The sequence below is a fragment of the Carettochelys insculpta genome, chromosome 4 (assembly GCF_033958435.1).
Source record: "Carettochelys insculpta isolate YL-2023 chromosome 4, ASM3395843v1, whole genome shotgun sequence".
NCBI lineage: Eukaryota > Metazoa > Chordata > Testudines > Carettochelyidae > Carettochelys > Carettochelys insculpta.
Window position 1 is genome coordinate 42968577 of NC_134140.1, and position 12765 is coordinate 42981341.

The window sequence follows — 12765 nt, forward strand, 5'->3', positions numbered from 1 at the left end:
GCTGATTAAAACTATGAAAAGTAGGCATTTCAGACATTATACCAAAGTGAAATTTTCTGAGCCCGTTAGAGAAGAGGCAAAACTGTACTTGTGCTGACCCATATTGTATACTTATTGTCGTTATGCCAGACCCTTTACTCTGATTGGCCAAAAGACATTATAGGCCAGCATAGAGAAATTTGCATAATAATCATATAATTATTTCCCCAGCTACACAGTAATTAAGCAAATCCTTTCTCTTTGGCTGACGGTTGCCCTTGGAACTCTCAATCTGGGTGCTCATAACGAATGGATTGCCTCATCTTCTGAGCCTTCTCCCCAGTCTATCATTTCACCTAAATCTGGACTTTAAATACAGTTTTTTAATATAAGAGATTACTGCTAGGGAGAGATTTGAACTAAGATTTTCTGTAAGGATCAAAGAGGAAGAAAAGGAGTTCTGAAAATATTGAGTTGGATGGAATGATAATATAGGGAGGTCACAAGCTGACGCATGCTGTGGGAATATGGAAGATGAATTCTGTGCACATATCTAGCCTGAGGGTGGAAAGCACATTTCAGCATAACAGTAATTTAAGGGTTTGTGTGTTAGTCATATTTTGGGCTTAATAAATTCAGAGCCTTTTGCCTCAGAGTTTTGTTTGCCCATGTTAAAATTATTACCTCAGGACAGTAGAAACCTTCAATTATTTAAGTAGCTAGTTCTCCTGAATTGTCCTGGTTTATTACATTTCTCTGTTACCATGTAATTTGTCATCTTGATGTAGTGATGAGCTCTTTTTAAATGTTTTTAAATTGTAGCTAACATCTGAATATATTCAACCATTGAAACAGCGTGGTCATACATCATAAACATAATCAGAATAGAACACTAGGAAATGTTATAATTGTATTTGCTAGAAATGAGAATCCATGTACCTGCTTAGGCCTAGTAACTGTAGGGAGCCTAAATAAGAGATGACAGAAAGCACATCTATGTCTCTGCCTTACATAATGAGGTCCATATTCTGCTGTCACCTGCATAGTGACTGTGTTTAATATTTCATCATTTAGATGGGAGATACTCCTTATGTGGTCCTGTGGTTCGTCATGCACAATTTTTATTCTGCCTGTACAGCTGAACTTGGCAGGATAAACCTGACTTCATTGTTACTGTCTTGAAATAACAGCCCAATATGAAACAAAGAGGGGCACTTGGGAAAGTACAAACAAGATTTGGTAAACTGGTAGACAAACTTCATGGCAGGGAAGGTGAAATAGAGCTTGCAACAGTCCTCTTTCCTTGGGGCTTACTGTGTTTCCAAATACTCATTCCAAAACAAAAGTAAATGCAGTAAAACATTAGACATAAACTGTCCACATTTTCCACAGTTGGGAAAGGAGAGGACATACCCTTTCCCTTTCATAACCCTGCCTGCTACTAGACCAATAGTAGGACTTCCTAGATCCTGGATTTGTCCTTTTTGTTCCCCTGCCCCAGAGAGAGAGAAGTATTGTACTTTGTTTCCACATACCAGGTCATGTGTTTGCTCCTACTCATGTGCCCTCCACCTGCAGCTACCAGTTTTAAAGGGCACAGGTCCACAGTGGGTGCACTGGGGTGTGCACATGCTTCCAAGGCCTACTGCCCTGCTATAGGTCCCTGATTATTTAAAGCAATATTTTGTTGAATTGCAGTGTTTTTGAACCAGTATATCGTGCGTGATTATCACCAAAATTAAAGTGCCTTTATCAGTTATGTCTTAGATGTTATTGACTTTAAATTAGTCTTACTGTTAACTATAGTTGAGAAAAGCCTTTCAGTACAAAACCAAACATATCAGAATAGTGTCTCAGGTATGGGTAAGTGTGATATGTCTGCTTAATGAATTGTTTCTGAGGAATAATTATGGCAGTTTCCTATTACACCTATTCTGAGATCAATCTTTTTGGATATAATATTGGGCAAGGGTCTCAATGTTTCTCAGGCATCCAGAGCAAGATTCATATAGTTGAACCTGATAAGGAAACACTGAAGGGGGCAGCAAAAGTTGATTGTATAATGATTAAAATGTTCTTTTAGTTAAAGGTTGAACAGAATTTGTATGGGCTGTTTCAGGAACTCATTTAAGACAAGAGATGGCTTATGTGAAGTGGTCCTTAGAACAAGCTTCATTGTAATACAGTTATGCATATAGTGTACTGGTATTTAGCCCATAAGTGAAAAGATTTTTAAAAGAAAACCATGTATGAATTCCTGATAAAATATGCACACAGAAAATCTAAAATTACTAAGCTCTAAATATTTAATTTAAAAAATCATGCTTATTAAAGTCACTTTTGTTCATGGAGAAACCAGTTTCTAATATTGAAGAACATGATATTTTTTGTTCAGTAATGGTTCACTTTTACCAATGCTTTTATTATCTGTAGAAGAGGGCTTCAGAATAAGCTAAGCTTTTACATGTATTGGAGTGAAAATGTGTCTTGAGCTGGAATGTCTGCATATTTGCAACCTTGCAAATGATGCCAACTATTTCAGGGTATCGCTTCTGGCTGAACTTTAGTTTGGCTTCAGACTATCTGACAAGACATTTCTGTAGACCTGTATCAAAAGCATCTGCCATTTTTTTCCAAAATGGACAAAAGGAATAATTTATTTGTTGCTGCTATTTGCTGTTAGTTATAAGTGGCTTTTCTCAGCGACTGACTCCTACACTACACAGCATGCACTGCTAAAGACAACTGAACAAAGGAACTGCTACTTCCACTCTTTCAAAGTCCCTTAGATTATCCCTTGATTATCTTTTTCTAAATTGTAAAACATGCCTCTATCATTTTTACTTGTAATAAATTATTACTGCCAGCGGCATTTCAGATGTTTTATTAATGATGCCAGTGTCATCAGCAGGTCGGGCTTCATAACAATTTTAATGAATCTGTAAGGTAGACAAGTCCTGTTTGACACATCACAGAACTTTTACCTTTGTCTGACTCACAGAAGCACTTTTATTGTATGAACGGTCACCAGCTAGTAGTAGTATCTATTAAACTTTCTATTTTTAATTGAAAATGACAGCCTTGTCTCTTCTATTGGTCTCAAAGGAATGGAAAGACTGGGTAAGGAATTCTCTGAGATCTTTTTTAAAAGCCGTCTCAGAGCAAGGCTTAAAGTGACACTACCAACTAATCTGACCTACTGGGGAATTGTTATAAACTGGTTGGAATATTTTCTCTTTCTTTTATATTCCTTTTACCTAAAAATCAAACTCTGCTACTGAGAATATGAAGACTAAAATAACCACTCTTATCAAAGGACCTGTGTATTTGCATTATTTTGATAGTTGAATCAGCCTCTATCAACAATATTTCTGTAACTATCATTGATGGTGGTGATTATGCATAAATGTAGAATTAAAATGAAAATAAATAGCCATAACATCTGTTGTATTCACAAGCCATGAGGGGAGAAATAGAAGGGATGATCTGTGATAAGGGGGAGGTTTTTTTAAAGTCTGTTGACAATACCAGAAGAGATTTTTTAAAAAGTGCCCGACAATGTTGTTCAAAATAATAAAGAGATGACATCTAATTAGTTCTGGATTTATTCTGTTTATACCTTATAAATATGATAAAGTTATGATCATTTGTGCCTAAGCTAGCATTAGGTTATAGTTGATTAATTCTCTATCTGTCAAGGTTAGGTCAATAAAAGGAATCTAACTATAGAGCTGAACTCTGTCACCTAAGACTGGGGCACTGTGTAATTGAACAACAATTTTTAAACATTTTGTGAAGACATCCCAGTCCCATTTTTGAGCATGTAAACTGACAACCCTATTCATGGTACTTCTGATGACTTTGTACACTGTTCTTCTAAGCAAAGGGTGGCACAGAAAGCATGAAAACTCAGGAATTGGCTGGTTATATTGAGTAGAGTATATTTTTGGACAATATTTTTCACCAAAAATATTCAGCTTGACAGAAAAACTTTTGGACAATATTTTTCACCAAAATAGTCAGGCTGACTGAAACGTACAGAGAATTCATATTGAATTACAGAAAATCTCCTTCATATCTGGCATTGTATCATCTAGATCTCTCAAATATCTGGCATTTCAACTGCAAGTAAATTTTAGTTATGTTTTCCGTAAGTATCGTATAGTGAAAGTAAATACAAGTAAATACAGCATAGGTTTGCAATATACAATACTATTGTTATTGGTAAGTAAAGTACTCTGTACGTTTTTGTTTGTTTCGTAATATCTAATCTTGTTTTTCCTTAGTGTTATACATTGCTAGGTATACCTCTCAATTATCCAGAATATTTGAATATCTGGCAACCTCTCAGACCTAGAAATGCCTGATATGAAGAGTTACTGTGATTTAATTGTTTTGGTCAAAATCAAAATATTTGAAAAATGTTTTGATATTTCAATTGGAAATTAATATTCCTTTCAAAATTTACTTCTATTTACCCTATTTTGTTTTTGTTTTAATTTTAAAGGAGTAAAATATTCAAAGAAAATAACATTTCATTTTCATTTAAATGACGTATTTCATTTGTATAAAACATTTTGTACTTCTTCAGTTTACTGAAAACTTAAAAAAATTCCATTTCACGTCAACACAAAATTTTTTTTACTTCATCCAGTGAGCTGAAAAACGTGCTAGTTGCACAGCTGTAGTGATAGGTGGTCCTAACTGTTTTCATAAGATCATATGTGGCCTCCCCTTGATGACTAAAGTATCAGAGCTCAGACCAGCAGCAGTAGAGAAAAAAATTATTTTCAAAATATGAAGATGAAAAAGTTCAAGGAGCAGGAACAACATGGGAAGGAGCCTGAGTAGGCAGCATCTCCCATCAAAAACAGGGAATTGAAGAAATTCATGCACAAGCCTCCACTCACCCCTTCCCTGCACTTCCTCAAGAATTGCCTCATTTCATTATTGTCTTGCTATTTGTGCTGCTTCTGATAACCTTCGTTCTCCCACTGGTATCCTTACCCACAATTGAGCACACATACCAGAATGAAAAAAGTAAATTTCAGTCACAGATGCCTTGTCTACACTAGCAAGTACATTTGAAAGTAACTTCAAAACAAGCCCGTCTTTCAAAATTCCCCATGGAGCATCTACACACAAAACATGGTCTTTCTAAATTAACTTTGAAAGAATGGGGCTGTTCTGTCGAAGTTGGTTCTCCATTCCCATGTTGGGAAGAGTGCTCCCTTTCAAAAGACTCTTTCGAAAGACAGCAAGTGTAGATGCTCTACAGATGACTATTTCAAAAGAGGGAGTCTTCCATGGAGCGAATCACATAGCAAGTGGAGCTCTGTGGCTCCTGTGTCTGCCTGCGTTTAAAGACGCAGGTTCCCACAAACTCTGGGGCAAGAATCTGAGAGTGTACTGGTAACAGGGAGCACATGCTGCCTGCTGTGAGGCCCCAGCCAACCCACCATGCTCCCTGGCCCCATGGGCAGCACACTGGACCCGTGCTCACCCCAGGAGCCCCCCAAGGACAGCAGGGAGCCCTCCCAGGAACTGAGCAAGGCCCCAAAGTGACAGGCCCCCTCCTGAATGGAGGCTGAGCTCCGAGACCTCCTCTCCCTCTGGGAAGATGGAAGTGGTCCTGGACCTGACAGGGATCCGGCACCACAACGCTGCCGCATTCAAGCACCTCTCGAAGGCCCTCACCAGCCGAGGCTACTCTACCCCAGACCCAGTGAGGTCCAGAGTCAAAGAACTGAAGCAGGGGTATTACAAGGCCTGGAACATGGCCAGACGGTCAGGGGCAGCACCCACCAGCTGTCCCTACTTTAAAGAAACGGACCACCTCCTCGGCCCTAAGGAGCCAGAACCCTGAGCTCTCATCCTGGGTACAGCTGAGCTGGAGCCAGGGACGGAGGTCGAGGATCTCCCGGGACCAGCAGCCAGTGCTAGGCCCCAGTGGATGGTCTGGCGCAGGGAGACCATCAGCGATAATGAGGGCTCAAGTGAGGGGGGCCCACATCATCAAAATCGCATCCAGCCTGTCCAGCCAGGGTCCCTCCACCTGTGCCTCACTCACGTTCTTGGAGGGACCCTCAGGTAGTTGTCGTGCATGCTGGTTGCCCTGGGACCAAGGGAGGGGGAGCTCGGTCCTTCGTGGGGTGGCTGCAGCCCATCCACATGGCTGCCAGCCCCAGTCCAGGGGCAAACTGGGCAGCCATGCCCCACGTGCCCCAGGGGGCTGGCACTCAGCACCAAGTGTGTGCGGTACTCAGCACCAAGCAGCATGGACAGCACCACAGGCCACACAGCTGTGGAGGGACCGGGGGTGGGGGGGGGGATGGGGGTTGGAGGGAAACCCATGCCTGCCCCACCCATGCAGGGAACCCTGGGATCTGACATCACGGGACACCCCCTGCGATGGGTTGGGGAGGGGCGGGGATACAGGGGCCATTGCATGGGAGTAATGGCCCATTCTGCTGTCCCCTTCTGTCTCCACAGATCCAGCACCCAGCAGCGAGCTGAGCCCTGTCGACAGGCCAGGGAGCCTGACCACTGAGGATGAGGGGGAGTGGCCCAGATCCCAGCCAGGGATGGCACCGAGCTGCTGCTGGGCCATACATCGGTGCCAGCAGGATGGGGACGAGGAAGTGGGGGACCCTGCCCACACTGCAGCCCTGCAGGACCTTGTGGGCATGCTACAGGAGTGGCTCGCGATGCAGCAGCAGACCTAGGACCGGGTTGCAGCAAATCTGGACTCCAGGACCCAGGCCACCCCACTATGAGCCACTCCTGCTCCTACCCTCCCCGTCACCTGACACCCCCCCATCAGCCAGCGATGTGGGTGCCGTCCAGTTCCCTGAAGCAGTTGGGGAAGCCCAACTCGTTGACCCCCCCTGACGGGCAAGGGCGTCATTGAGGTCCCCAGTGCAGATCAGCTGCCAGAGGAGGACCTTGTTGTTGGCTCAGACGACCTGCAGGGCATGAGGGGAGAACACGATCATGAGTGTAGATTGGGGAACAGCATACCCACCCGTCCACGGGCTCGCCGCCTAGTCCCTGCCCCCATCCGCTAGAGGGCATTCCTCCCTGGAACGCCTGCCCTCTGCAGGTGCCTCATCCCCTCCCCCATCTGTGCCAGGGGCCGCCTCCTTGGTTCCCATCAGTGCCTTTTGTTGGGGAGCCTCCTCCTGCCTGCCTCCATGCCTGTGGTGGGAGTGTGATTCAGGCGTGGCTTACCTCATTAAGGACAGCCCTGACAGTGGCCCTGCCCACCCTGAACTGGTGGCTGCTGGATCAGTGGCTGCCTGGAGTGGCCAGTTTCCATAGGGCGATTGCCACCTGTTTCTACAGGGGAAGTGCTGGCCTCATGTGCATGTCACAGTGCTGGGGTGAGGTAGTGGCACAGTTCCAAGAATGTCTCCATGGTCATCCTGAAGATCTGCAGCCACTGATTATCTCCCCAGTCCTCCAGCACCAGCTAGTCCCACCAGTCCATGCTAGTGGGGTAGCCCCACGAGTGGTGGATGGCCTGGGGGGGTCAGGCGAGGGCATTATGCCCTGAGGACAACCTCCAGGAGGGTGACTACCATGATGGCCACCCAAAGCAGCTGCAGGTTTGCTGCCAGCACCGTGGCCAGCATGCTGACCGCAGCCTTGATGGGTGGGCCGGGAGCTGCTCAGGGTCCATGGGGTGGCCTGCAGTGCCTCCTCTGCACACTCTCCCTCTGCTTGCCTCAGGACAGCTAGCCAGCCCTCAGCATGTGCAGGCCAAGGGTCTTGGGGAGGGGCCTTTTAAAGGAGGGGCTAGCGACAGCCCTGGAAGGGCTTGGCCACCATGTGACCCTGTTCGTGGTGTTTCCTGCCCCTGTACTTTCGAAAGGGCACCTTGGGACATGTGGACGTTCTCTTTTGAAAGAACGGTTGGGCCTTTTGAAAGGGCAGGTCAGACCTTTGATCCCCGTTTGGCTGTGTGGACGCTCCTTTTCGAAAGGCTGCCTTGCTAAGCGTATTTTCAAAAGCCATCCTTTCAACACTGCGTTGTAGTGTAGACATAACCAGAGAGATGAAATCCTGGGACAAAAAGATACGAGATCTTCCCATTTTCTGTTTGATAGTCATGTTTCGCAAAGAATACTAAACACATAGAGCTAATAATAGCTTGCATAGTATGTATGCATTTACAATTTAATATGGATTTTGAGCTGTGTATAGAGAGACATCACAATGTAAAGTGGTAATAGTTATCCTCATCACAAGCCAGGTGATAGCCTGCCTCTACTAGTAAGCTGAAGTGTGGGCATCTGAGTACCAGAAAAATACAGACAATTTGGAGGACTTTAATAATAATTCAATAATTATTATAATTAAATTAATTCAGTATTATCAACTTCTCAGACAATTTGGAGGACAGCAACAAAAATATGGATGAGGCAGAAATCAATAACTGTGTAACTTATAGTTCAGTCCTTGACATCTAACGAGGGAGAAAGAGGAATTGTATAGCCTGGTATAATGAGGTATCAGCAGAAATAATGGAATGAAATTAAGGGGGAGGGGAAGCTTATACAAAGAAAAAAATCCATGACCGTGAGATCTCCTTCAATTATTGAGTAATGTTCTACAGAAAGAAGTCAAAGGGCCGTACCTTGAAGCATTTAAACCTAAACTACAAAATCACTAGTAATCTGTCCTTGATTTAAGATAACCTAAACATTGCACTTCCATCTTTAAATTCCTGTTTCAATAAAGAAAATAAAACAAATTGAGGCAGTTTTATTTTATATGCCATATTTAAAAGGCTTCTTTTGGAAGTCTGAAGTTATTATTTCAACTAAACATAGCTCTAGAGACTCAAAAAATCAAGTTTTTTCATGGATTTTATAGCATTTTGATAGAAAAGGTAGAAATAAATATTTCAAGTTTATCCAGCTAGATATAAAAATGTCAAGTAGGCTCAGCTATTCAAACAATTGTCCCTGTTAAATCTGAACTGCTTGGTACCATATAATCACTAGAGAAGCAATTCCAGAAAGCTTCTGGAGGCAGCAGCCAAATAAATGTAAGAGCTGGAGGTTATGAAGCATTAACATGATGCTAAATTGCTGCATATCATATTTGCAAGGGGCAGTTTACAATCTGTTCATCCTGATGGACTTAGCACAAGGGAGTAAGAAGCCCTGGCTCTGCAATTTCTGTCTCCTGCTGGTAATTTATGGCTAAATTGTACCCACAAATAATGTGTAAGCACAAAATGAGTTTGGGACCTTGCTCAGCCCAAACAGCTCCATTACACTCAGAGGAGCAGTAATAAATGGAAAGTAAGGAGAAGTTGCAGGAGATAATGAGTCTGAATACTAATGATCTAAACTAGTGCAAAAATAGGATTGCCATTTATCAAGCAGTACCAAACCCATTTGGTGCTGGTAATTAGTTGTTTAAAAAATTGGTTTTGTAGTTTGGAATCAAATATGCACTATTTATCCACATTTTTCCTTAACCCATTAAGATTCTGCAGTCTTTGCACATGCAAAACTCTCATTGCCTTCACTGCAAAAGTTCCACTGTGTTCACACTGTGAACGTCAAGATTTCGCTCATGATGTGACCCTTCTTGCTTCCTCAGCAGCAGCCAGGAATATCTTTTAAGGATCGTTGTCACATTTGACATTCACATTGCACAACTTAATAGTCATCATCCCTGAAAATATATATATTTTTCCATTTAAAACAGTCTCATAGAGAATTTTTAATCACAAAAACCATAAAATGAGTTTTTTCTTAGCTGGAAAGAAAAATGATAGCAAGGATAATGTCTCAACTGTGTGAGTAAGTATAACTCTTGAATGAAACCAGAATAGATAAATCTATAGCCTCCCACTGAGGTTGATGCTACAGCACTGTATCAGCTAATCTTTTGTTCATTTTTAATAGTGTGGACGTGATTAGTACCAAATCCTGTGAAATTAAGTTCCTAGCATTCTCAGGAAGAGAAAGTGCCTAAGGAAGCCAGGAAAGATGCATTAGAAATGAAGGCGGTTTCTTTCATGGGATGTTTGTTGTTTTTTGTACTGGAATGCCTGAAACTGAAGAAGAAACATATCAGATAAAAGGAAGGTGGGAGAAAAGGGAGAGTCATTTCTTACTTACTTTAAATTTAGTGGATCCTCTCAATGTAAAGAGAAGTGGACGAGCTGACATTTATATTCAAATTCGGCAGATTAACACATGGTTTAAATCATGATGGGAACTTTCTGAGTCACTATAGGGGCTCGTCTGCATACTTGGCTCAGTCTAATTCTTGATCTTCCCCCCCACCCCTCCACTCTCTGATTTGCTCACCTTGATTATCTTTTTCTGATTTGTCCTCCTTGCTTACTGTTTTTGGTTCTCTGTGTCTTAAATATTGAGTCTGTTCTGGTCTGGCTATGGTCTGAAGAAGTGGGTCTGTCCCACGAAAGCTCACCTAATAAACTATTTTGCTAGTCTTTAAAGTGTTACTTGACTGCTTTTTCCTGGCTACAGAAATTCTGCACATGAAAATTTCTCTTATGCAAATAATTAAAAATAAATTTCAGTGTGTCTGCGTGGTTGTGGGTTTTTTTGACAAGTGAATCCCAGAATTCTTAATGCTGACTGCCGCAGAAGCTCCTTGATGCTTTGATAGAACTGGTACAGAGGATGTTGGAGGTATTTTTGAGAAATAATAGGTGCCTGCTAGAGGTGAGCACAACTGGGGACATGCTTTTGAAAGACTAAACAACAGGAAAACAGGACCAAATCAACTAGTGAGACGAAAGAAGCAGCAAGGAAAAATTAAATCTCATCCTCATCTAGGGCGCGTCTACACGTGCATGCTACTTCAAAGTAGTGGTGCCAACTTCGAAATAGCGCCCGTCACGGCTACACGTGTTGGGCGCTATTTCGAAGTTGAAATCGACGTTAGGCGGCGAGACGTCGAAGTTGCTAACCCCATGAGGGGATAGGAATAGCGTTCAACGTCGAAGTAGGGCACGTGTAGACGATCTGTGTCCTGCACCATCGAAATAGCGGGGTCTGCCATGGTGGCCATCAGCTGAGGGGTTGAGAGACGCTCTCTCTCCAGCCCCTGCGGGACTCTATGGTCACCGTGTGCAGCAGCCCTTAGCCCAGGGCTTCTGGCTGCTGCTGCTGCAGCTGGGGATCCATGCTGCATGCACAGGGTCTGCAACCAGTTGTCGGCTCAGTGGATCTTGTGTTGTTTAGTGCAACTGTGTCTGGGAGGGGCCCTTTAAGGGAGCAGCTTGCTGTTGAGTCCACCCTGTGACCCTGTCTGCAGCTGTGCCTGGCACCCTTATTTCGATGTGTGCTACTTTGGCGTGTAGACGTTCCCTCGCAGCGCCTATTTCAATGTGGCGCTGCCCAACGTCAAAGTTGAACGTCGACTTTGCCAGCCCTGGAGGACGTGTAGACGTTATTCATCGAAATAGACTATTTCGATGTCGCTACATCGAAATAAGCTATTTCGATGTAGCGTGCACGTGTAGACGTAACCCTAATGTGCCAGCATACCAAGGGATGGGCTTGTCAGTAATTAAATAAGGGCAGCCATTTCCTTATTTGCAAATGAAAGTAAGTCTGTCTGCAATTCAGTGAGTGAGGCCACCAGCAGACTCTGGGCTGGGCTGCAGAAAATGTTCCAGACTTTAAGTTGCCAAACCTCACAGACTGGATTGACCATATGCCTTTGCTGGTAATGGCTTCCGGTCAGTTAAGGTGGCAACACTAAAAGCTAATCCTTATCTCTAATGCAGCACAGGAAAACCCCATATCTAAGCAACATCAACCTCTGAGAATGCACAGAACTAATCAAGCCTATCCTTAGTACTGAGACATCTGTGTGATAGTCAAAAAAGAGAGTCAAGAATTCTGTATCTAATATTCCCATCTTGAGTGAAAAAGACAGCCAGCCTCTTATTTTAGCAATTAATCTCTTTGGGCTCCCAACTGGAGAAGATGTCTCTCTGACTTTATTTTTCATTCACATTGCCCATTGGAGCTTTTGGTAAAAAGTGTTTCTGAAGATAGCAATTTGCATTGACTGATGCAGCTGCTCAGGTGAGCTATAAATGACAAATATAAGCTGGACAGAATGCATCAAAAATTGGTGTCAGCAAAGGGAAAACAAGCAATTTTTAGCTGTATTATGCCCATTGCAGCCAAATCAGGCAGTCCTGCAACCAAAGCAATCTAGAAACTAAATCATTCTTTTAACAGCTTCTAAATCGGATGGATTCTAAGCTGTAGAGAAAAGTACATAATTTTGTATGTGTTTTAAGCACAAGCTACTGGTTGTGCCAAATATTTGGAAACGTACTTAGCTATCTGTGATGCTACAAGCCACAGTACACAGATGTAATGGATAAAAAGTTAATTTAAATATGAAATACATAATGAAGCAGAAAAGGCAGAAAATAACTTTTCCACTCTGATATTCAGAAAATAGATATGTAACTGATTTGCTTGTAATGCATTTCTTACAACATTTGGGACCTGAATCTGTGCCAAGAGAGTTGTATACCGGCATGGAGCACAACGCACAAATTATTAATAGCAAATTGCCACAGAGTCTAAAACTCACTTCTTTCACTCTCACCAATGCATCTTTAACATTTAACCATAGATCAATATAGCATTGCAATACAATGCAGTAACCCAAAGTATAACTGGCATTTTATATTTTAAGGAAAATCAATGTGGCCCCATCAACTTAAAAAGTATACCTGAATATTTTGCCTATTTTTTACAAATAAACATT

At 42.7% G+C, this 12765-nt stretch overlaps 1 protein-coding gene across 2 annotated transcripts in view; it reads left to right on the forward strand.

Moving 5' to 3' along the window:
* The window catches only part of KLHL5 (kelch like family member 5), a 218534-nt gene that overhangs the window by 53029 nt on the left and 152740 nt on the right, over positions 1-12765 (forward strand). The window contains exon 15 of one of the 2 annotated variants that reach the window (XM_074992606.1): positions 6472-10777. The exons of the other annotated variant lie outside the window; for it this stretch is intronic. Coding sequence (XP_074848707.1) covers positions 6472-6529 — 58 coding nt within the window. The 3' untranslated portion in view covers positions 6530-10777. Of the gene's footprint in view, positions 1-6471; positions 10778-12765 lie in introns of those variants that run through there. 2 annotated transcript variants of the gene reach the window in all.